This window comes from Orbicella faveolata, unplaced genomic scaffold, assembly GCF_042242905.1.
Source record: "Orbicella faveolata isolate gen_17 unplaced genomic scaffold, um_ofav_v1 contig_12, whole genome shotgun sequence".
Taxonomy (NCBI): Eukaryota; Metazoa; Cnidaria; class Anthozoa; order Scleractinia; family Merulinidae; genus Orbicella; species Orbicella faveolata.
Window position 1 is genome coordinate 28,550,732 of NW_028301539.1, and position 26,139 is coordinate 28,576,870.

At 37.5% G+C, this 26,139-nt stretch overlaps 1 protein-coding gene and 1 long non-coding RNA gene across 7 annotated transcripts; one reads left to right on the forward strand and one right to left on the reverse strand.

Annotated features, from left to right (window-relative positions):
- Positions 1–309: 309 nt before the first annotated feature.
- LOC149117436 (BTB and MATH domain-containing protein 36-like) lies at positions 310–26,139 on the forward strand. Of its 3 annotated transcripts, none has more exons than XM_089283179.1 (3): positions 310–477; positions 4,036–4,302; positions 5,921–8,023. In XM_089283179.1, the coding sequence occupies exons 1-3, from the start codon at positions 414–416 to the stop codon at positions 6,547–6,549; spliced, it is 960 nt and encodes a 319-aa protein (XP_089139305.1). In that variant the 5' UTR covers positions 310–413; the 3' UTR covers positions 6,550–8,023. The 3 variants fall into 3 exon arrangements, with proteins under 3 accessions (XP_089139305.1, XP_089139304.1, XP_089139303.1); XM_089283178.1 differs by lacking the exons at positions 4,036–4,302; positions 5,921–8,023 and adding exons at positions 22,070–22,336; positions 24,044–26,139 and having other exon boundaries at positions 330–477; XM_089283177.1 differs by lacking the exons at positions 310–477; positions 4,036–4,302; positions 5,921–8,023 and adding exons at positions 19,696–19,939; positions 22,070–22,336; positions 24,044–26,139.
- Positions 11,566–19,628, reverse strand: LOC149117437 (uncharacterized). Of its 4 annotated transcripts, XR_016205661.1 has the most exons (4): positions 19,477–19,628; positions 17,632–17,712; positions 13,091–13,269; positions 11,566–12,695 (listed from the first exon to the last, which is right to left on the reverse strand). It is a non-coding gene; the product is annotated as an uncharacterized LOC149117437 (long non-coding RNA). The 4 variants fall into 4 exon arrangements; XR_016205660.1 differs by lacking the exon at positions 13,091–13,269 and having other exon boundaries at positions 19,477–19,619; XR_016205659.1 differs by lacking the exons at positions 11,566–12,695; positions 13,091–13,269 and adding an exon at positions 14,043–16,716 and having other exon boundaries at positions 19,477–19,603.

Sequence of the window (26,139 nt, forward strand, 5' to 3'; positions counted from 1 at the left end):
ATTTCTAAAAGATTTTTATGCATCTGATCATTTCAGGTAGCTTAAAAATCACTTTGTTATATGAAATTAACTTCGGTTCATTTGATCATGATTTGTGTCAACGCGTGATGAAAATATCAATATTTGCGTACTCCGCTAAATGTGAGACCAAAACCACGAAAGTGCCAAATGTTCCGGGGTTGTCTCGTAGGTAGGAAAATTCTTAGTCCCAGGGCAATTTTATAATTTCAAATGCCCCACACCCAGGATTAAGATTTGAGCTAATGCCCAGCTATTGCTCCGGGGGGTATGGGCACTGCTAATTACGCTTTACGAGTGTGTGTGGCCTGGGACCGAAGAAGACAGAGAGTTTCGTGGAAAGGCGGAAGTTGATTACGAAGAAGAAGATAGTTAGCTCAACGACCACACTGCAAATGGCCTCTAATAGCAGCGAATCGGTTATGTATATGGCAGCTAATATCTCACCAAGTTCACCTGGTAAGCCTTTGTATTATTAATTTGATATGTTAAGCTCTTCGACATCGCATAATATGTTTCTGTAAAACTGGTGTAAGTAATGCCATGTCTGTGGAGCTTGATAGCTCACACGTGGCTCAATTTGTGATCGATTGGTCAACTTGTACAACCCAAATTATGTTGACCTTAATGGAAGTGGAACTCTTGATTCTCGGCCTTTTATTTATGTTTTCTGAAGACTGCCAGGCGTAATCACCTAGGCCAGAGGCCCGTTTCTCGAAAGCCTTGGAAACTTTTCGGGCCCGCAAAGCTATTTTAAGATAATCTGTATCTACTAGACAGAGAGCCTTAAACGCTTGAAACTTCTTATATGTGTTGACTACTCCGGATGGCAAAAGTTTTATTGCTTACACACACACTGATAATGAATGACTGTCGAGCTAAACTCACAAGTTTCTTTACTTATGCAAATGTTAGAAAGTTCTAGAAGCGTTTCTGCATATATTAGGGTTTGCGGGACAATGCACATTATTTGCGACGACACTTAAAAGGTGATCGAATGAATAGGATTACATGAGCTGATTATGTAACAATATGAAGAAAACCTCTGTTCATATTAAGAATATGTGAATAAAACAGCTCTTTAATCATAAGGTTTGAGATTTTGCTACGGTTTCCGAGTGCGAAAACTTTTCGGGACCTTCGAGAAACGGCATGTACTAAAACCCGAAACAACGAAACGAAACGACCGAAACGACCGAAACGAGTGAAACGAAACGAGCGAAACGAAACCACCGAAACGAAACCACCGAAACGAGTAACATAATAAGTAAATAAGCCTTGATCTCTGGCACGTTACTATGGCAGCCGGATCTCGTACCCAGATCCACATGTGTGACATTGTTACATCTCGAGCTCAAACCAGAAAGATGGATGAGCGCAAGGGTGTCGACGACGACCACGGAGACATCGAAAAAAGGTGAGTATTTTTCACATTTTGAATGGCATTCTAGCTAAAACAAGAAATGTAATTTCAAAGAAAGGTTTTCTGGTTGTATCGTGGATTCTTAGGCGGTGGCGAATCGACAACGCCGAGCCCGGGCCAGGATGTACGGAAAAACAATCTCAAGAATATCCGTGAAGAGCTGAGCGCCTAATAAGAAATTACTTTGAGAACTGCAGGAGTCACGAAGGTCTGACGTTAATATGATTAAAGCCTGTCAAATCGGCCTTGTTTTTCTTTAGAGATATATATTAAAGAAAGTCCTGGTTCGCACGAAGAATGCTGCAAAGTCATTCTCGAAAAGACCATTCGATTCGCCACCTTCTAAGAATCCACGATACGACCAGAAAACCTCTCTTTGAAATTAGATTTCTTGTTTTAGCTAGGATACCATTCAGTATGTGAAAATGCCCACCTTTTTCTCGATGTCTTCCTGCTCGACACGCTTGCGCCCGTCCACCTTTCAGGTTTGTGATGTCACGATGTCACACATGTGGCTTAAGAGCAGGATCTGGGTACGGGATCCGGCTGCCATAGTAACGTACTAGAGATCAAGGCTTTGTTTTTAACTTTTTTATTTATCTACTTACTATTTTACTCGTTTCAGTCGTTTCGCATGTTTCGGTGGTTTCATTTCGGTGGTTTCGTTTCGCTCGTTTCGCTCGTTTCGTTTCGTTGTTTCGGGTTTTAGTACATGCCTCGAGAAACGGGTCCCTGCATGCCCGAAATTGCGAAACCACAGAAGTTGAAACACGAGTATGACATAACCAAGCAGACATACGCTTACGCCTTTGTTCAGTTTTATTGTAGAACTGTGTTTAGTTGTGAGGTCAGACAGTAATATTTGGTTAGTCAAGTTCCCATTGATATATCAAATATATTTCTGAAAAAGGCCTTTTCTGTCAATGAAGATTTGTTAACGGATATTTTTAACTAACAAAATCCTTGAACTTCAAACAGTACGCTTCGCAATAGGAATGAGAATCTTGGAAAACGTTTGGTTGCGAACCAATCCCGACATTTCATAAAAAGTTCTTCATTGGGCTGTCAAGACCTGTCAAGTTATCGAACAATCACATGCTTTCATTTTAAAAGTTCATGTCAAATTTAGTTTTACAATGACTTTTAAGTCATTGTAAAACTAAACTCTAGCGCACCTATTGGTCAAATGCACGGTGATTGTGACTCCAGTGAACCTGTAACGTAACGCAAGGCAATTGTTTTGGAACTTGAGACACGGCCGAGACTTGTAGAAACAGTAGCGACGATACGGGCAAAAGCCGTCACAAATATATTTTTTTATCGAAAAGATATAAAAAAAAATATTTTAAACCGTAAAATTAATTTAGCAAGTTTTCGAAACCGTGACAAACTGTATCCTGTGATATTTCATTCTAACCTTACACGGGCTGCCTCCTTCCCGAGAACAAAAGGGCATGAAGAAAAAAAAATTGAAAACAATTTGACCACATTTTTCATGGTCTAGACTCTTACCGGCCAAAGAACTGGCATCGTAAAATGTTCAAAATTTTGCAGTGAGACTGCACGTTTGCAGGCAGTGGTTCTACTCGAAGTTTGGAAATTTTGTAACGTAATTGTTCGAGGGTTTAATAAGAGTGTAGCCGGGACAACGGGAAATGTCGAAGATACAGAAAAGATGACATAAAAATTGCAACGTTTTCAGCGGAGTATCAACCACGATAAAACAGTTGTGGAACCTCGCGAGGTTTGAGCATGTTTATGCGGTCCGGTGAAAACTAATAAAGAAAATTGCACAAAGAAACATGGAGTCAACATGTGATGAAAGGAACTAAAGTAAAAGAAAGAAATAATCGAGCGAAAAGGAAGGTCCCATTAGGAGGTGAAAATGACAACTGATGAACTACAATATAGCCCTACAATCGTGGACAAAAGTCCTTGGGACACTTGAGTGACGTAATGTATTATCTTTGTTTTACAACTGAAGTTTGTAAAAAGCACTGCTATCCTTTTTAAAACGCGTTACTGTTCTCCGTCCCCACCCAATACAATCTTGAAAATTAAGAGAAATTGCAGGTACTAGTTTTCAACATTGTATGTCGGCTGGGAGGAGACAAGGTTTGGTAGGTGAAGTTGTATGCGCGTCTTCGCCTTTGCGCAAAAGCGCTATAAGTGTAAATTTGTCCCAAGACGTTTGTCTACGATTGTAGCTTGGTTAGCTAGCTTTATAGCTTGAGAGGTTTGTTGCCCCATTTCAAACCATTGTTTTTGATACTCTTGCGAATTCTAGTTTTCAAATTTTCAAAGGGTTGCGTGCATAAGAATAAACAATTTTTAGCTGCATAAAAGAACAATTCTCTAGAGGATACCACGTGATCTGTAAATGGGAGAAACAAACCACCCAAGCTACTGTTAAAAAAGGTTTATTTAGAATTTGCGAAGGTATGAAGTCTCAGCTGACTCAGGCCCTGGACCCTAAAGAGCTATAAAGGAACTGAATGTGACTACGATGTGTGGGCTTTTTTTCCTTTTAAGTGAATCAAACGTGCCAGTAACTTTTTAAGGAGCAAACTTTTTTTCTTTTTTCTTTTTCCTAGATGCCCAAATTTTTGTTGCCGAAGTTGAAGAGATAAATCCCTTTTCTGAGCCTTGGGAGGATAGTGACCTTGTTCTTGTAGTAGAAGACAAGAGATTCCATGTCCATCGCCCGATATTAAGTTTACACTCGCCAGTTTTCAAAGCCATGTTAAATACTCAGTTCAAAGAGGCAACTGCTAATGAGATTCCTTTACCAGGGAAGAAAACAAACGAGATTTTGAGCTTCCTAAAACAACTGTACCTGAAAGAAAGAGACGGGATAACATGTAAGTGAAACAGAAAGCAGCATTTCAGTAGCTTTGACTAAAAAGAAAGGAAGGTTTTCTCATTAATAATTTGTTTAAAATGCTTGCTTGTATTATTCCTGCAAGTACATTCTATCAAACTCAAACATTCAGAAATAGCCCAGATACCTACCTGGCTTCACGACGTAAAACTCAAGAATGTCCTTTCTTTCTGTGCAGTTCCGCGCCAGGTCTCTCTCAGTCTACCACATCTTCTCTATCCCTCCGGAGCCCACGTTAATACTCAATAAAATTAAGGCCTCAGGCCTTATAAGAGGGGCTTTACCTGAAATTCTGAAAACGTTTGGAATGCTTGTTTTTACCAGAATTTGAATATTAAGGTATGAAGTTTTGTTTTGAGAAGCATTTCTCTCTGTAAGTTTAAAGCTCGTTTTCTCAAAACAAGTTATTTTTGCCTTTGAGAAAAAAAAAATCAAAAGCTAGATTTAAGCTTCTGACCTCAAACTTTCAGGATTGCTAGATCTTACTGGGTTAATTGATATAAATGAAGATATTTGCCTTAGAATTCTCAGGATAGAAGTTATCAAAATACCGTGAATGTTTCATAATTTAGATTGCGCAACTTTAGATGGTTATCAGAGCTCCACATTTTCAAATTTTGCAAAATCCCTCATTCATTTCAGCTGGTCATTTGTTTACTTCAGATTATACAAGTAAAAAGACGTTTTGTTTTCTTTTAATGATTCATAAAAATCTTTTCTCAAGTGCATAGGAGTCATGCACAGCATGTGATCCTTTGAGAGCCAGGTGTCAAGTTACAATAATTGACACAGCATTAAAATACAGTGAAACCTGACACCCTTGAGACACTAGTGTCCACTTAATACAGAGTGTCCGCTCTAGACAGGTTCGGTAATAAAGTTAATTATTAACCCTTTTATAGCACAGTGTAACAGAGTGTACGATCAAAGACTGCTCATAGTACAATGTCCAGTCAGTCAAGGCATCAATTTGGAATTGCTGGTTTTCAGTGTCACGCCATTCAAAATATATAGATCAAACTAAAAATCAAAACCGTTCAATACATAAAGTCCAGAATCTGGGAAATAAAAGAAAGTAAATATGCAAAGACTCTCGCCCAAATTCTGGTCACAGCAATTTTTTATGCAAGATATGCGGAGAACTTTTTTACCCAAATTTATATAGATTTGTATGGAGACGCCATGCTGGTGCCCATCCGTATGGGCACCAACATGGCGGCCGGAAACCAACAGAAACATCTGTTACTGAGTTTTGCTACAAATGCGTGAATTTATCCTTCGTGGAACTCTAGAACATTAAAATAATATTTTTTCTAAGACATGAACTGTTCAGATAACCAAATTCCCCGAAATAAGTCACTTTTTTAACCATCATGACAGTTCTCTCGACCGTCATGTAAATGCCGCGTCACGCAAAAGCTTAGAAATTCAAGCGTAGTGTATCGCGTAGTGTAGTGTGAGTTGAGCTTTTAGAAGTAAAAAGCCCTTGAAGTGTCCGCCTATTGCAGGTTTTGCGCAACAAAATGGCTTAAATATTGGTGTCAGCATTTAACGGAGGTGTCCGCTGAATTCTGTCTTCTATTTTCGTTAATTTTCAGTGGACAAGGTTGATCATCTCTTAAAGTTAGCAGACGAGTATCAAGCAAAGTCAGTTTTTGACCTTTGTGTAAAGTGCCTCAAGGATGAACCGAAATCTAAAGAAAATGCGGTGAGGATACTTTACTTGGCAAATTCTACAGTGATGGCAAGAGAAGAAGAAAGGTTAGACATTGTCCGGCGGGACTGCTACAGCTTGATTAAGGACATGGAGCTTGAAGATATCATGGGGAAAGAAGATTTCAAGAGTTTGGACCGCGATAGCTCAGAAAGTGTTTTGGTTGAAAGGGCGGAACGATTAGAAACGTTTCTTAAAGGGGTTTACCCTCAGTTGATTGGGCTGGCTGAATTTTGTATTTTTCTTTGTTTGGGGAATTCAAGTTATAAATCACGTATAACTTGTTGCCCGCAGCATTTTCCCAGCCAGAATAAAGCGAATGAAGGGCTACTTCAACGGATCCAAACCTGCCCAGTTTGTAAGACGATGATTGGGCAGTTAGTTTCCTTGTCAAAGCCTTCATATAGTTTTGATTTCTCGAGGGAGCATCTGTACGGAGGTAATTGTTACTTTGACCAAAAATTGATCTCCATCATACAAAATTTTAAAAATGTGTTTACACCCTCTCCATGACCGAAACTTACTGGGCTCTTTTAGAAAGATAAACTCTGCAAAGTATCGACGTAGCGAAAACTGTATTCTGCATTGCAGTTCTTTCAGCTAATAGAATGCTGAATACTGGGACAAACTTTACAGAATAGAAATAATAGATATGGCGTCTTACAACACTCACTTTCGCTTCAAATACTCAATCATCTTAATTCTTATGGGCGAAAATACTTTCTGTTCTACTCTTCCTGTAAAAATATAACCCAAACTATTATCATCCTAATGCACGAAATCGTAGATTTTGGGAGATTTCTTATGGACATATCCATGACATTATTAGTAGTGTATGTAATCGATTTTTTTGAAATTCTGCAGGTAAGTAACATTCTTATTCAGTAAGCAATGTAGTGTAAGCGTTGTTGTAAGTAGTGTTGGCTTCATGATATATATATAAACTTAGATAAGGTAAGCAATAATTAATTTTTAACACTTAGTTATTATAGTCAGTGTAAGTAGTGTATACAAATATTTTCACTCTACTGTAGAAACAGCTGAAGACAGACGGAAAAGTTTAATTTTTGCCGTTTGCCGTAAACGCCATGTATAACCTCCCTAGTCATTGCCAGTGACGGGCGCACAGTTGAAGTCTATATTCATCTAATTTAGCTCTGGTATTGATAGACATGTGCCTAAGTTTAGATAATAATATGGCAAGATAATGCATTTCTTTAATTAACGTTGCCCTCTGCGTTACCTTTTTAGTTGCTATAGACCTTCCTTGACCCTATTCAGCCTAGTTTTTGGTGTCTACGTGCTTGGTGTCTAGTGCTTTAGCACGTAGACACCTATGGAAGAACGAAAAAAAAAAATTCGGAAAATAGTTCACATACCGCAAAATTAAACGTGACGTCACACACACAAGGCTACACTCAGGTTTACATTTCGTGACGCGTTAACACAGGAATGTGTAACCAAATCTTTTTTTTTTCACATTTTTATTGCTTTTGCACACACACAAAAAAGAACTTTACAAACACATAATAACACTAGCATTAGTTACATTTTTGAGAAATCTAAACATATATTCTAAGTGTTTTAATTTACAGTATTTCCCTAATTGTTATTTAAAATCTACATAGAGGAAGAGAAATAAGGAGAAGAGGAGGAACTTTACGTTGTAAAACATAATTAATCTTTTCGATTTTATACTTGTATTTTATTTTATCGATAAAGTCAGTGATCTGTAGTGGTGGTGAGCTATTTTGGAGCTTACATTTATAAACATGATAGCGCAAGAAGAGAAGAGTTTGATTCAATTTCTTTGTTAGTGTGTTTGATGCAGAGAAAAAGTCAAAGAGAACATCTTCCGCAATTAGAATGAAATTAGAACTATTATTTACATTAAACCATTGTAATACTTCTTGAGTAAATATAAAGGATTTTGTGAACTGGAACTCAATAAAGGTATGATCTATGGAGTCTGATTCCCCGCAATAAACGCAATTGCTATCTGGTTTGATGTTAAATCGGAACAGTTCCTTCTTTGTGATAATAATGTCAAATCAAGAAGAATCGGCATCGAGCCATATTTCCCATGCTGCTGGAGCTTATCCCGGTTTCTGTAGCATCAAGCAAGTAGGAGTATTTCTACTCGCTCCGTGTTGACATGCTAGTACACCGCAGGACTTTGAATTTATGCACTTGGGTCAGTAGAGACAAGCATTGTTTGACTTATGTAAGCAAGAAGAGGGTCGAAAACTTAAAAACTCAATTACTAAAGAAATGGAAAATCATGATGACCTGTTACCAGTCAAACAGAGGACGGTTAGCCAATGAAAAACATATTGTAAATTGCCATTTTATTTTTATATGTAATAGGACTACACGCTGCTCAATTTGGAAATAATTGGATGAAAAAAATTCTGAAGACAGCCAAAATTGGACGAGGCCGTAGGCCAAGTCCAATTTGGCAGTCCGAGGAATTTTTTAAATCCAATTATTTCAAATTGGACAAGCTATTAATTATAAAGGATTCAAAAACAGATCAACAAGGTAAATATTTCTCACTTCGCTTTGCTCAGCACGTCACAGGTCAAACACTTTTACACAGGTTTTTTGCCTCTTCGAGTGTTCTTGTTCTGATTATTCTCCCTCATCTCGAGTAAATCAGTAGCATCTATCTCTGGAAACCTAACCGTAGACTCCATTTGAAAGTTTAGACGTCGAAAAGGTGGAGAGAAAAGTCGGGAAAGTCCGCCATTAACATAAGAAAACTTAGCGAGCTACAATCGCTCGGTGACGTTTGATGGCAGTGATAATTGCTGCAACCTGATTGGCCAATACTAGGTTCTTTTATTTATCTTGATATTTCATTGGTTGATGGAAAGTATCCAGATTTTTCTCAAATTGGACAGTTTGTTCAAAGCTAAACTAAACGTTCGAGCAAAAACTATCCAAATTATTTTAAATTTGGACAGTTTGCAAAAATTAATAAAAAATAGGTCTGTTGGCAATATTGGATTTCGATGGAGCTATATAATTATACTGTATATTACACTATAACAAGTATCTAAGAGAAATTAAATGGGCCGACCCCCAAGCATTTTCGGGGTGGAGAGAAATAAGAATTTCTAATGACCCGTCCCCGGGCTCATCACTGAATAAAAAAGGCTGCTCAAAATTTGAAAATAACGCTGCTCAAAATTTGATAAACCATAATGAAAAAGATGTTATTCACCAGCATTATTTTGTATGTTGTCTTGTTCACCAGCATGTATGTCCGTTCATCCTAGCTTCCATTGGCCACAACATTTTGTGATAATGGTGAGAATTCCCTTGACAAAATAAGTACGATCTTAAAGATTTTTATGAATCTGATCATCTCAGGTAGCTTAAGAATCCCTTTGTTATATGGAATTAACTTCGGTTGATTTGATCATGATTTGTGTCAACGCGTGATGAAAATATCAATATTTGCGTTCTCCGCTAAATGTGAGACCAAAACCACGAAAGTGCCATATGGTCCGGGGTTGTCTCGCAGGTAGGAAAATTCTTAGTCCCAGGGCAATAATAAAATTTCAAATGCCCCACCCCCAGGATTAAGATTTGAGCTACTGCCTACACATGTACCATTGCAGTTATGTCCTATGTGGCAGACATGTCCTCTGACGTAATGTGATATACGGAGCCAATCATATCATGCGTTCTATCTAATAACACGCAGCATAAGACTGGTAACTAAACTCCGTTGCAGTTCGGTCTTCGAGCAAAATTGATTTTTGGAGGGGTAGCGTAGGGAAGCAGTATTTGACTTTGTATGTCTTTACTCTGAACCAGAGTAACTCTGAACGTAAATATGCAGCCACTATTTGCAAGAATTGCATTTACCTCACAAGACTTCTATCGGAAATTGACCGCTTAGTGTATTTTCAGTTTCAAATTCAACATGAAAGTTCGATCGAAGATTTAAACAGTGGTTGCTCTCCGGTTTGCGAACTGCGTGTTCCCGGCCAGCCAATATTAAACTCCGCGCTTTGATTATTCTCAAATCGTTCAGGTCGTTCAATGATATTACAGAGGCAAAACAAAATTTCTGAGAAGCAGTGTAACCAATTTTAGTTTCGGTGCTGTAAAACTACCACTCAATCTACGCAATATTTCTCTATTCCCAATCTTGTCACTCACACGAAATCCGGTTCGCGAAAGCCCTCTTCTCTGTATAGGTTTGTTGAGGCTGACTGACTGAACCTTTGTAAGCCGTCTCCAGTAGCATCGACCATTTATTACAGAAAGTTTCTTGTCGAGTAGATTTTATGGCCGGAGTGCTTTCTAACTGTTCCTAGTTCGCTTTGCTTTACAAAACAGCACTAGTAGTCAAAAAACCACAGAGCACTTTGTGGCCTATTGAAAACACCAAAGAGCACTTTGTGGCCTATTGAAAACACCACAGAGCGCTTTGTTGCCTATTCAAAACACCACAGAGCGCTATGTGGTGTTTTATTTTGGGAATTTAACATTGAAAACTGGATGGCTCGTTGACTCGTAAATATCTCACAGATATTTTCTGAAATAATTTGGTTTTTCCAATTTTTCACACCACAAAGCGCTTTGTGGCCTATTCAAAACACCGCAAAGCGCGTTGTGGCCTATTCAAAACACCATAAAGCGCTTTGTGGCCTATTCAATACACCACAAAACGCTTTGTGGTTGTCATCGTTATCATAGCGATTCTGTCAGTGGAAGTTATACTATGCGGAAAAAACTGGCAGAGGGGCTCTCTTATTTTGACAGGGAGGTTGGCGAGATTTTCGCACCACCCCTTACATTAATTGTGCATGCAATTTTTTGACTAACTCGTTCTTTTGACGATTGCTGTTTGAGTATAATGTGATAGTTTGACATAGTTGCATACATAATTAATGTATGGAGCTGTACGGAAATCGTACCTGGTTAGCCGAGTGCTCTTAAAGAAACCTCTGAAAGGAACCAATAGATTTTCGCACACGCGCTGAGGCAGGTTATGTTGAACACTATTTCAGTTTTTGTTTTTAGAAAGAAATATCACCGAATCTCCGATATAAGACTTGATACCCTTAAAAGTACTCGTTATGGTTATCAGACAGAGCACTGACTGCTAATGAGATTTGCATTCCTGGGATCGGCTGGAACTAGCTACAACGGGTGCCTGTTATTAACCGGGAGAAACGATGAAATGAAAGCAGAAGGTTGAAAGTTAGGAATTCAGTGATACCTCCACAACCCATCACTTGTTTCGGTTGGAGAATCTTAGAGGGATTTATTATGTTCATTGATTTATAGCTCTATTGTTAGTCCTCGTTTGTAGGCACACCACTCAGGAATTTAGCACTGAACAAGGAATGAAACTTACGTCGGATACTGATACGGGTATTTCTTTTTTTTACAAGTCTATGGATCTCGCCATAACATTGCAAGGTGAAGAACTCGACCAATGTTTTACCAACACGGACCTCATACTAGTTCAGTAACATAATTCAGTTATGACAAAGAAGACTACAAATCTTTATTTATTTATGGCTAGACTGGACTTTACACAACTGGTGTTTTCATGAGCAGGTATAATTACCATTATCACTATCAACCGGAATCTTATACATGTAGATCTTTCTACACACGGGCGAACCAAAACAATCTGACTTGTGACCTTGAATTAATTGGCTTGAATTACCTGCAATGCTCACGGATGATACAAACCGTTGCTTTATCCAAACATTTTCGAAAATTATATTTTAGGGCCTGCTTTTAGCCTGTGTTGTAAAACCACTATAATCTTGAGATTTGTATTGTTACAAAGGCAAAATAACCAAAGTTAGAATTAGTTTGAGAAATTCTATTTTTGACAGGTAAATGCCTTTTGGACATACTAATATAATACTTATCATTGTATTTACAGTGGTGCACTTCTAACACAGGCCAACAAACTAATTTTTTTTCATCATTTTTTGACATGTTTTCAACAACTTTCTTATGGCTTCCATTCAAACCTGGTAAATCCAAAATTATGAAAAGAAATGTGAGAGGAGGAGTTGTCGACTGACCAACAGGTTACATGATGCTTGATATTTTCACCATACCTAGTTCATGCATTTTGATTAGCTTATTTAAACCAAGGAAGGTGGCCACAGTTAGTCATGCACGACTGTGACTGGGTTCTTATTGCAAAGATGAAAAATTCTGTCATGGTTTTGTCCCTTAAATCTACATCCAACAAACTATTCACCGACGACACAGTGATTTGTGGTTCATTTAGTAAAAAAAAAGTAATGACATATTTTCTTCAGCCTTTGAGCTTGGGCTAATTTGAATAAGCTGTTGTAAATGTAGAACAATCAAAACAATTTCAGACTCATCCTCTATTTACTTAATTATTACTTATTGATACATCTGTGAAAGAAATATTGATAAAAATTTAAAAACTGAATCTACAAAATACTGATTATTCTACATCACTGTCAATAAACTCATCCTCTATTAACTTTCTGTAGAGGTCTTCATCATCGTCTTGTTGTTCTTGCCCTTCCCCTTGTTCTTCTTGATCCTCTTGTCCTTCTTCTTCTTCTTCGTCTTCTTCTAACTCCCCCTCCTCCTCATCGATCATATCATCTAATGCCTCCAGGTATGGTTTGGCCAGGCTATTAAAAATATGGAGGGATTTACTTCATTAATAGACACAACAATATTGTGGAAAACTGATACTTTCTGTGAAGGGGCCTGTTACGGCTATTTTGTGTTTTCTGTGTGTCCTTTTTTGTTCCGTATGTTAATGTATTTTTTCACATTCTGCATGCTTTTTTTCTCGCATCGTATGTAAATTTCGTTGCGTATATATTTGTGTTATCCTTTCATGTTCATTTAGTGCTAGTTTATCGTCTGGTACACTTGTATCTTCTTGGTTCCCTGAACCCCGTTGCCAGCATTTTGGTAAGCCGTTTAGTTTATCGTCTGTTTGTATTTTCCTCTTAGTTTTCTGCCGTCTTCGGTTAGTTATTTGTAGTAATTCGTTTCATGTTTACCTTTAGGATTTTACCTTCCTCCTACGGAAAGTCAAATAAATTTGCTGGACTAATTGAAACTAGCTTCAAGTTGTGTCTGAAGTCGGCCCTTTGCTTCTTTAGGGACCATTTCTTGAAACTTCCTGGCTACTCGAGGGCTTGCCAACTTACAAGGACCGTTTTCAGGCTGCTGTTTTGGGCCCAAAGCACCAAACTACATAATGAAACTGAAATCAGTTTTTAAAAAGAGCTTTGGAATTATAATCTAAAGTACAACAGTAATATTATTATAATTCAAATTATAATTATGCATACTGTATTTGAAAGTGGAAGTTTTTTCACGAGGAATGTGAACGCCTTAAGGAGATCTTCCCCCGACTGCGCCCTCCTGACGACCTTGTGCAGTCAACCATTCGCATATTTATTGAATCAAAAGTGTCCGAGGATTCACATAACCGAGTGGCTGATAAAAGAGAAGCCCCAGTCAGAAGCGTCTTGCCCTACAAGGACCAGAAATCTGCAAACGTATTATACGTGAAGAGCTGGCTGACCTCAGTCAGAAGATCAACGCAGATATTAGCCCAGTTTACACAAGTAGAAAGGTCAAGGATGAAATTAAGGTCAGGGAAGACAAGCAGCCTCTTGTGAGTCAACAATGCGTGGTGTATTCATTTCAGTGTGGCCTGTGTGATCATACTACTAACTATGGTGTGATGCAGGCTATGTCGATCACACGTGCCGACACCTACACCAACGAATTGTAGAACACAAAAGATCGGCAATCGGAAACCACCTCAGAGAGCAGCACGATATGGAGCCAGAAGACATCGCACAGAGTTTTCGAATCTTAAGAAAGTGTCAGAACAAATTTTACTGCCTTATTTTTGAAATGTGTTTTTTTTTTTTTATCAAATAACTGAAACCAACGCACAAACAGTGCGATTCAATTCGCGCCAAATTATTTGTTTAGAGCAATTCTTGCTAAGATTATTTTATTTTTCCATTGTATATTTTTAACACTTTTTCACATATTTTGTCACATTTTAGCGTTCGCCACATTTTTATCTATTATAACTTGTTTTTAACATATTTATGGCTATATGCTAATTTAGAAAATTTTACTCACTTGAAAATGACCTCGGAGAGGTCGAAACGTCGTGACTTTTTACGCTAGTTTTTATTTCAAAATCGATTTCTAAGAAACCACTTTTTAACATACTGTATTTCTGTACCTAAATAAGAAAACCAGTTTTTGATGAATATGATGCAAATGGATTTCTCTATAGACTCACTTCCTTCAACTTAATGTCTGCTAATCTTTCATGCAAATAGCAAACCGCCAGTTGTGATTGCAGTTACCCGTCTCATTCTACATAGCAATTTTCAATTTGGTTTCAAAATTAACTTGCATTTGGGTATGCATCACTGTGCTCTGTTTGCATCCTGTACTTTCTTTGTTGTGTTGTTTGTAATATTGTTAATACTCTGGTTCTGGTTTCAAGGCACTTCAATGAACTGTTCAGACATCACTTACTTCCAGTATGAGATGAAGTAATAAAGTACATGTCATTTTTGGTCTAGGACATTGATGGGGATTCCTGGACAGGCTCCCAGAGGAGCTCCCATCTGCTTTCAAAATTGTATCATTAGGCTAGCAAAACTAGTGCCAGTTCCAAACCCCACATTAGAATTTAAAATCCTTAAAACTCATAGTCTTGTTGTTATTGGGATAAGATGTTCTAGGTTCCGAGTTACTGTGTCTGAAACACCTCACAAGATTAGAAGCCACAGATTTAGGAAAGCCATTCCCTAACAGGAACGTTTTAATCATTGTTCTTTGTTTCTGAAAGAGAGAGTCTATTTCACATGTACGAGAAGCCTGGTGCAACAAGGCTCTAACCCAAGCAATTTTGCGAAGTCAACGTTCATGACTAGAAAACAAGACATTCTGTTCAGTGTTTGTGTGATTCCTATATATGTCACTGGATGTTCTTTTCAGAGAAATGTTAAAGTTAATTTGGCTAACAATTCCTTTCTATTTAAATGTATGTTGCTTGAAAATTATGATCTGGTGGCCCTGGATGCAATTTGAGTTTTTCTGTAATTTCGAAAAGTCAAGCCCCACTGTTTGTTATTAATATTGTATCAAAAGGATAACACCATTCTTATCATGGTTATTCTGTTGATTCCATTTCACCATTACTTCAGGTAGCTCTGCAGTTATTCTGGGCACACTCACCCATGTCAAAGTTTGCAACATAAATTTTGGGGCTTTGAAGTGTTGGTTAAGAAATTTTGGGAAATATTTTGTCTTTCACTCAGTGATAATGTTACTTAATTCCATTTACTGGGGATAATATTTTTATTCTTACTGGTGTTTGACTGGACCCCATTTTTTGGACAACAACACCACCAGTAAAAAAAAAATTTTGCTGGCATACTTTTGCTCAATTTCTGGAACCAGCTTATTTTGACCTAATACAAACCATGCCCAAGTTTCGGGGAAATCATTTGAGCAGAAGTTCGGAAGTATTAAGTCAAAGACATGTAAACTCAACTCTAACATTCACTGAAAGTTTCTACATATTGACTCTCATTTCCGAAACAAGCCATGAACCCAAATTTTGTGAGAAGCTTGCTCCAAAGCTTGCTAAATCAAAGTGGCTGGTTGATTAGTGATCATGCGAACCATGAAAAGCATTAATCCCTAGTTCTCAAACACTATAACCTCCTTGAATTTTCAAAGATGCATTTTGCAACAGTATTTGGAAATAACTTTTGTGTCAAAGTCTTTCCACACAAATTGCATGGCACTGCAATATTTTGGCTACAAGTTTTACTGTTGTGACTCAAAAAGAAATGGGGCACTGTTGCCAGGATTGTAAGCCACTCCCCGACTGATCTCTGGTGAGGCAGAGAAGCAGTTTTATTAATCTATGATTACAAATACAAAATGGGTACTACAGGTACAGGCTGAGCCATCTTTCTGCAGTGCCTTAATATATAGTTAAAAAGACAATTATTAATAATAACAATAATAATAAATAAATAAAGCAATATTAAAAACAACAACAACGATGACAACAAAAATAATAACAATAATATTAATGATAATAATGTGCTTCAGGGCATGAATTATGTTTTCATTCATGACAATTGGTTCATCGTATTTGACCAGTAAAAGTGCTTCACTGGGTCTATTTGTCAGAAAAGTGGAGTCTCATCAAAATGTGCAGGCACAGTTCGTGGATGTTTAAAATCTTGTGAGGGATGTGCTCCGTGACTGATTAATCACCCAATGAATCACTGTTGCAACACCAAAACAAGAAGGCAAGTTTATAAAAAAGTTGAGCATTTCTACAAGTTGAAATTTTCTCATGAGTGCTAATGGGCAACAAAAGCCTACTAGGTATGCAACAAAAAAGACACATGGGGAACCAACAAAAACAGAACTACAGTTACCCAAAGGGCAAATTAGCTAGAAAGCTAGTGTCAAACACTGCATTAATAGCCATCAAGCTCATTCTAAGAGCTTTGCGGCATCCAAAAGTTTCTTTTCTCTGCCTCCTCAACTCCTCAACCTCTCTTAATTCATTTATGTTTGCTGTGCCCCAAACCATCGCAGGAAAGAATGTGAGTGCTTTGCAGGCTGTAAGTATACCTGTAGAATAAAGTAGGGGCAATTGTACATGTATGGTTTACCAGTTTTGTCATTTAAGTGCTGTTGGTTACTTTGTAAATGGCACTTCAAAAGTTAAGGTTGTTATTTGCTAACAGAGAAAGCTCAACTTGCTACAAGCTGTCTTGTTCACAGCTTTTGGGGTTTTAAATAAGAGTCACAACAAAGAATAGAAAAAATATGTGCACGCGACAAATGCTTAAGTAGCTACCTATGATATGCAAATATCTTCTGTGTAACATGCTGCAAAAATTGCTTGTATCACTGCCATACATCTATACCTTGACCTATAAATTATAATGTACCACAGAACCTCCCAAACTACTGGTAAGTTGAGAATTTTATTTTATATCAATTTTAAAAACAAAATTACTTTGTTCTAGTGAGGACAATGGGTTGTTGACTAGTTTAATGGATACACAATGATATTAAGCTATGCATTAAAGTGGTACTGTACAATCACTTCTTCCCTAAGATTTTGAAACTCCATCTACTATAACACTCTCTGTGCTAAATTTTAAGCCTTCATAGCAGGGATGAAAAGGAATTAAAATTAGAAACTGGCTAATTTATCCAGGTTCAAAGAAGATGTGTTTTGAAAAATAATAGCCAAAACTATAAGTTGGCTTTCTCTAACACATTTGGTTTGCAATGTTCTTCTTAGTATTGCTGGAGTACTTAGTGTACAAGAAAAAAACTCATATGCTAACCTGATATTGAAGCATAATATAAGTTAGGACATAAGCCCTAAAATTCTTGAGAAAGTGCTGCCATTACAATTAAGACCCATTAACGTACAGGTAACAAAAAAAATGAATTATTTTGGCAAGACACAACTCTAAAGGAGTTATCAACACATGGCAACTGATACATATCATAGTAACAGCTGATGCTCACCATCCCTAGTCCCTTCTCTACTAAGACTTTCTTCGGTTTGTGTATGTTTTCCCTCATCCGACCCATGATGATCATCCATTACTGCAAAAACAGAAATTCAAAGCATTATTATTAAACACAAAATCACACAAATGCAATTATATTTTAAGTTAGACTGACTGTTTTAAAAAAACATACAGCCTTGAAGATTAAAAGCTGTTCCTCAGAAAAGGGAAATTTAAAAGAAAACAAAATTCAATCAGAAACAACTGCAAGAGTATGACTATCTTATCAAGACCTAGGTTTTTAAAGTCTATTTCACCTGACAATGAAACCAAAACAGAACAGACTGAATCTCTAGAGGCAAAGTTTAGCTGGTGAGAACTACATCATATTTACCAAGTGATAAAAGACATCACTGAGAACAAAAATACAAGTAGATAAACAAATCGTTTTCCCCTTCTTTAATTGTTTTTACATTAAAAAAAAAAAAAAACCCAAGTATCCAAAAATATGAATAAATTCTCCACAAGATAACAAGAATGGCAATGTTCCTCACACAAGAGCTGACACAAAGAGATAATGGCAATGTCACCTAATGAAGACATGACAAGGCATTGGCATGTATCCCTATTATGTACTAATTGGACCAGCCACACAGAAAAGGAAACCTAGGCGAGCACTTCTTGAAGCAGCCTCACATGATGACTATATACACTGCGTGTCTACAAAACATTGCTTCATAACAAACAGCTTAAAGGAAGCCAGTCAACAAAAGAGGAAAAGAAGAAAAGAAGGACAAACAACCCTGACCTTTACTGGTAATTCCTTAGCACTACATTGCAAACCCTTCAAGTGCAGAATTTTACACTTATTCAATAGCATCAAAAACAAAATGATCACTCATGGACATAAATTACGACCTTAAAATCCAACAACTTGAGGAATGCTTTGATTGTATGTCATTTGGATTATTTTAGATTCTTTTGCATAAGTGTTCCTTGTGCTCAAAGTGTCATGTACGCCCATCAAAGTTCATAAAAAAAAACTGTACCTTCCAGCCACCGCAAAATGTAATGTGGAGTGATAAAATACATGAATAGTACTATATATAAGACCTGGCAAAATAGGGTAAGACTGGTACATCATATCTCTTTTGCAAGCATGGTGACCTATTTTAATTTATTTTTAGAGACTGTGCTTGGTAGCGAACATTCAAGGAAATGTATTGTACATTTGTTTTCATGACTGTGCCCAGGAGATTACTTTAAGCTTACTTTAAAATCGGTAGAAATCATTCCCAATACTGATAGAAGCAAAGAAATATCACACAAAATAAAGGCTCGAAAGTTCGAACTGTCAAAAGAATGGTAAACTCGATTTCTTGACCTCCTGAACTAAACTCAAATTTCTTGAACTGTGACCAATTTCAATCCTTGCAATCCTGCACTTTATTTCGAAACTACTGTTTTTGCTTTGCTCTATAGTATTTTCTATCCAACTAAACTGTATATGTATTTGCTGCCATTTGGCGATAGTGCCATGTGGCGAAGGTGGTAATAAGGTAAATGAAAATTTGCTCTGTCGGCATGACAGCGTTTTTTTATGCCCTTGACGGAGGCAGATCTTAATTGCAAAATGCAAAACACAACAGTGTGGACTATACAAACTAGTACCAGCTTAGTACATACATACATACATGATTTATTTGATAGTTCGTGCCGCTTGAAAGCAACACGATCAACAATACTTAGATTGCTGATGAACATGTCGAAATGGCTCCGTAAACTAGAGCCATTTGAAATTACTCACTCCATTACTACAAACAACATAATACAATACACCACACTTCACAAAGCTTCTTACCGACAATATTAAGCTTCAAAGGCAGCTGTAAATGTGTTTCGGAACCTGCAGAAAGATCCGGTAAAACGCCCTCACGATAAAAGTCACAATCGATAGGTTTCGAGCCTTGACCTGGCGAACACCGTCCCGTCCCCTAGTAAAATAATCTCAGAGGACACGGTCACAACGCATTTTCATTGGAAGAAACAACAACACACAATTGATCAAAAGGTGTTAGATATGTCTGCCACGCAGGACGAAAGTGCAACGCTACACTCAGCTATTGCTCCCGGAGGTATGGGCACCGCACACACGAGTGTGTGTGGCCTAGGACCGAAGAAGACAGAGAGTTTCGTAGAAAGGCGGAAGTGGATTGCGACGAAGAAGAGAGATAGCTCTACGACCACACTTCAAATGGCCTCTAACAGCAGCGAATCGGTTATGTATATGTATATGGCAGCTAATATCTCACCAAGTTCACGTGGTAAACCTTTGTATTATTAATTTGATATGTTAAGCTCTTCGACATCGCATAATATGTTTCTGTAAAACTGGTGTAAGTAATGCCATGTCTGTGGTAGGTTGATAGCGAACGCCGATCGATCAGTCAACTTGTACTACCCAAATTATTTTGGCCTTAATGGAAGTGGAACTCTTGGTTCTTGGCCTGTTGTTTTTGTTTGCTGAAGACTGCCAGGCGTAACCATATAGGCCAGAGGCCCATTTCTCGAAAGCCGTGGAAACTTTTCGGGCCCGTAAAGCTATTTTTAGATAATCTGTATCTAAAAACAGAGAGCCTTAAACGCTTGAAACTTCTTATATGAAGAGAACCTCTGTTCATATTAAGAATATGTGAATAAAACAACTCTGTAATCATAAGGTTTGAGATTTTGCTACGGTTTTCCGGTTGTGAAAACGTTTCGGGACCTTCTAGAAACGGGCCCGAGCATGCCCGAAATTGCGAAACCACAGAAGATGAAACACAAGTATGGCATAATTAACCAAGTAGACATACACTTACGCCTTTGTCCAGTTTTATATTTAGTTGCGAGGTCAAACAGTAATATTTGGTTAGTCAAGTTCCCATTGATATATCAAATATTATATATGTCTGAAAAAGTCATTTTCTGGCAATGAAGATTTGTTAACGGATATTTTTAACTAACAAAATCCTTTAACTTCAAACAGTACTCTTTGCAATAGGAATGGGAATCTTGGAAAATGTTTTGTTGTGAATCAGCCCCGGCATTTCATAACTTCTTCATTGGGCTGTTAAGACCTGTCAAGTTATTGAAGAATCACATGCTTTCACTGAAAAAATTCATATCAAATTTAGTTTTACAATGACTTTTAAGTCATTGTTAAACTAAACTCTTGCGCACCTATTGGTCAAATGCTGTGATCGTGACTCCAGTGAACCTGTAACGTAACGCAAGGCAATTGTTTTGGAACATGAGACATGGCCGGGACCTGTAGAAACTGTAGCGATAACACGGGCAAAACCTGTCAGACATGTAATTAATATATTTTTTATAGAAAAGATATTAAAAAAAATATTTTAAACCATAAAATTAATAGTAAGTTTTCGAAACCGTGACAAACTGTATCCTGTGATATTTCATGTTTAGCTTACACAGGCTGCCTCCTATCCGAGAACAAACTCGAAAACAATTTGACCACATTTTTCATGGTCGAGACTCCTACCCGCCAAAGAATTGATATCATAAAATGTTCAAAATTTGCAGTGAGACTGCTCGCCTGCAGCCAGTGGTTCTACTTGAATTTGTAAAGTAATTTCGAGGGTTTAATTAGACATGAAAATTGGAACGAACCTCAGGAGGTTTGAGCGTGTTTATTCGGTGCGATGAAAACTAATAAGGAAAATTTCACAAAGAAACATGGAGTCAACTTGTGATGAAAGGAACTAAAATAAAAGAAAGAAATAATCGAAGGAAAAGGGAGGTCCCATCAGGTGGTGAATATGCCAACTGATGAACTGCAATACACCTACAGTCTTTGTTTTACATCTGAAGTTTGAAAAAAGCACTGATATCCTTTCAAAAACCCATTGCTGTTCCCCCTTCCCACCCAATACAATGTTGAAAATTAAGAGAATTTGCGGGTATTAGTTTCCAACATTGTATTTCGGGTTGTGGGGGTGGGGTGGGGGGCTGGGGGGGGGAACAAGTTTTGGCAGGTGAAGTTGTATGCGCATCTTGGCCTTATGCGCAAAAGTGCTAAAAGTGCAAATTTGTCTGAAGACATTTATCTATGACTGTAACTTGGCTAGCTAGATTTAGCTTGAGAGCATTCCAGACCATGTTTTTGATACTCTTGCGAATTCTAGCTTTCAAATTTTCAAAGGGTCGCGTGCATATGAATGAACAATTTTTAGCTGGATGAAAGAAAAATGATCTAGAGGATATCACATGACCTGTAGAAAAACAAACCACCCGAGCTTAAAGGTTTATTTAAAATTTGCGAAGGTATGAAGTCTCAGCTGAGAGGCCCTGGACCCTAAAGGAACTGAATGTCACAACAATATGTCGGCGTTTTTAGCTTTGAAATCAAACTTTTAAAGGAACACGCATTTTTTTTCTTTTTTCTTTTCTAGTTGCCTTAATTGCTGATGAAGAAGTGGAAGAGATAAATCCCTTTTCTGAGCCTTGGGAGGATAGTGACCTTGTTCTTGTGGTGGAAGACAAGAGATTTCATGTCCATCGCCAGATGCTAAGTTTGCACTCGCCAGTTTTCAAAGCCATGTTGAATACTCAGTTCAAAGAGGCAACTGCTGATGAGATTCCTTTACCAGGGAAGAAAGCAAACGAGATTTTGAGCTTCCTAAAACAACTGTACCTGAAAGAAAGAGACGGGATAACATGTAAGTAAAACAGAAAGCAGCATTTCAGTAGCTTTGACTAAAAAGAAAGGAAGGGTTTTTCATCAATAATTTGTTTAAAATGCTTGCTTGTATTATTCCTGCAAGTACATTCTATCAAACTCAAACATTCAGAAATAGCCCAGATACCTACCTCACTTTAATTTTTGTCCATAATCCCCTGGGGGTAATGGGTAGGAAATGCTTCTTCGCCATGCTACTCGGTCACGTGCAACAACTGCTGCCTGGCTTCACGACGTAAAACTCAAGAATGTCCTTTCTTTCTGTGCAGTTCCGCGCCAGGTCTCTCTCAGTCTACCACATCTTCTCTACCCCTCCGGAGCCCACTTTAATACTCAATAAAATTAAGGCCTCAGGCCTTATAAGAGGGGCTTTACCTGAAATTCTGAAAACGTTTGGAATGCTTGTTTTTACCAGAATTTGAATATTAAGGTATGAAGTTTTATTTTGAGAAGCATTTCTCTCTGTAAGTTTAAAGCTCGTTTTCTCAAAACAAGTTATTTTTGCCTTTGAGAAAAAAAAAATCAAAAGCTAGATTTAAGCTTCTGACCTCAAACTTTCAGGATTGCTAGATCTTACTGGGTTAATTGATATAAATGAAGATATTTGCCTTAGAATTCTCAGGATAGAAGTTATCAAAATACTGTGAATGTTTCATAATTTAGATTGCACAACTTTAGATGGTTATCAGAGCTCCACATTTTCAAATTTTGCAAAATCCCTCATTCATTTCAGCTGGTCATTTGTTTACTTTAGATTATACAAGTAAAAAGACGTTTTGTTTTCTTTTAATGATTCATAAAAATCTTTTCTCAAGTGCATAGGAGTCATGCACAGCATGTGATCCTTTGAGAGCCAGGTGTCAAGTTACAATAATTGACACAGCATTGAAATACAGTGAAACCTGACACCCTTGAGACACTAGTGTCCACTTAATACAGAGTGTCCGCTCTAGACAGGTTCGGTAATAAAGTTAATTATTAACCCTTTTATAGCGCGCACAGTGTAACAGAGTGTACGATCAAAGACTGCTCATAGTACAATGTCCAGTCAGTCAAGGCATCAATTTGGAATTGCTGGTTTTCAGTGTCACGCCATTCAAAATATATAGATCAAAATAAAAATCAAAACCGTTCAATACATAAAGTCCAGAATCTGGGAAATAAAAGAAAGTAAATATGCAAAGACTCTCGCCCAAATTCTGGTCACAGCAATGTTTTATGCAAGATATGCGGAGAACTTTTTTACCCAAATTTATAGAGATTTGTATGGAGACGCCATGCTGGTGCCCATCCGTATGGGCACCGACATGGCGGCCGGACAGAAACATCTGTCACTGAGTTTTGCTACAAATGCGTGAATTTATCCTTCGTGGAACTCTAGAACATTAAAATAATATTTTTTCTAAGACATGAACTGTTCAGATAACCAAATTCCCCGAAATAAGTCACTTTTTTAACCATCATGACAGTTCTCTCGGCCGTCATGTAAATGCCGCGTCACGCAAAAGCTTGGAAATTCAAGCGTGGTGTATCGCGTAGTGTAGTGTGAGTTGAGCTTTTAGAAGTAAAAAGCCCTTGAAGTGTCCGCCTATTGCAGGTTTTGCGCAACAAAATGGCTTAAATATTGGTCTCAGCATTTAACAGAGGTGTCCGCTGAATTCTGTCTTCTATTTTCGTTAATTTTCAGTGGACAAGGTTGATCATCTCTTAAAGTTAGCCGACGAGTATCAAGCAAAGTCAGTTTTTGACCTTTGTGTAAAGTGCCTCAAGGATGAACCGAAATCTAAAGAAAGTGCGGTGAGGATACTTTACTTGGCAAATTCTACAGTGATGGCAAGAGAAGAAGAAAGGTTAGACATTGTCCGGCGGGACTGCTACAGCTTGATTAAAGACATGGAGCTTAAAGATATCATGGGGAAAGAAGGTTTCAAGAGTTTGGACCGCGATAGCTCAGAAAGTGTTTTGGTTGAAAGGGCGGAACGATTAGAAACGTTTCTTAAAGGGGTTTATCCTCAGGTGATTGGGCTGGCTGAGTTTTGTATTTTTCTTTGTTTGGAGAGTTCAAGTTATAAGTCACGTATAACTTGTTGCCCGCAGCATTTTCCCAGCCACAATAAAGCAAATACGGGGCTCTTGGAACGGATCGAAACCTGCCCAGTTTGTAAGACGATGATTGAGCAGTTAGTTTCCTTGTCAAAGTGTCAATGGCATGGTAACGAGCATCTGTACGGAGGTAATTGTTACTTTGACCAAAAATTGATCTCCATCATACAAAATTTTAAAAATGTGTTTACACCCTCTCCATGACCGAAACTTACTGGGCTCTTTTCGAAAGAAAAACTCTGCAAAGTATCGACGTAGCGAAAACTGTATTCTGCATTGCAGTTCTTCCAGCTAATAGAATGCTGAGTACTGGGACAAACTTTACAGAATAGAAATAATAGATATGGCGTCTTACAACACTCACTTTCGCTTCAAATACTCAATCATCTTTATTCTTATGGGCGAAAATACTTTCTGTTCTACTCTTCCTGTAAAAATATAACCCAAAATATTATAATCCTAATGCACGAAATCGTAGATTTTGGAAGATTTATTATGGACATATCCATGACATTATCAGTAGTGTATGTAATCGATTTTTTTGAAATTCTGCAAGTAAGTAACATTCTTATTCAGTAAGCAATGTAGTGTAAGTGTTGTTGTAAGTAGTGTTGGCTTCATGATATATATAAACTTAGATAAGGTAAGCAATAATTAATTTTTAACACTTAGTTATTATATTCAGTGTAAGTAGTGTATACGAATATTTTCACTCTAATGGAGAAACAGCTCAAGACACACAGAAAAGTTTAATTTTTGCCGTTTGCCGTAAACGCCATGCATAACCTCCTTTGTCATTGCCGGTGACGGGCGCACAGTTGAAGTCTATATTCATCTAATTTAGCTCTGGTATCGATAGACATGTGCCTAAGTTTAGATAATAATATGGCAAGATAATGCATTTCTTTAATTAACGTTGCCCTCCGCGTTACCTTTGTAGTTACTATAGACCTTCCTTGACCCTATTCAGCCTAGTTTTTGGTGTCTACGTGCTTGGTGTCTAGTGCTTTAGCACGTAGACACCTATGGAAGAACGAAAAAAAAAAATTCGGAAAATAGTTCACATACCGCAAAATTAAACGTGACGTCACACACACAAGGCTACACTCAGGTTTACATTTCGTGACGCGTTAACACAGGAATGTGTAACCAAATCTTTTTTTTTTTTTTCACATTTTTATTGCTTTTGCACACACACAAAAAAGAACTTTACAAACACATAATAACACTAGCATTAGTTACATTTTTGAGAAATCTAAACATATATTCTAAGTGTTTTAATTTACAGTATTTCCCTAATTGTTATTTAAAATCTACATAGAGGAAGAGAAATAAGGAGAAGAGGAGGAACTTTTTGTTGTAAAACATAATTAATCTTTTCGATTTTATACTTGTATTTTATTTTATCGATAAAGTCAGTGATCTGTAGTGGTGGTGAGCTATTTTGGAGCTTACATTTATAAACATGATAGCGCAAGAAGAGAAGAGTTTGATTCAATTTCTTTGTTAGTGCGTTTGATGCAGAGAAAAAGTCAAAGAGAACATCTTCCGCAATTAGAATGAAATTAGAACTATTATTTACATTAAACCATTGTAATACTTCTTGAGTAAATATAAAGGATTTTGTGAACTGGAACTCAATAAAGGTATGATCTATGGAGTCTGATTCCCCGCAATAAA

What these genes read in the sequence shown, in the direction of transcription:
- LOC149117436 (XM_089283177.1), top strand. Translation starts at nt 19,696, where the DNA reads ATGTCTGCCACGCAGGACGAAAGTGCAACGCTACACTCAGCTATTGCT. An exon ending in TATCTCACCAAGTTCACGTG is followed by an intron (nt 19,940 to 22,069) that starts GTAAACCTTTGT and finishes TTTCTTTTCTAG; the next exon opens with TTGCCTTAATTGCTGATGAA. An exon ending in AGAAAGAGACGGGATAACAT is followed by an intron (nt 22,337 to 24,043) that starts GTAAGTAAAACA and finishes GTTAATTTTCAG; the next exon opens with TGGACAAGGTTGATCATCTC.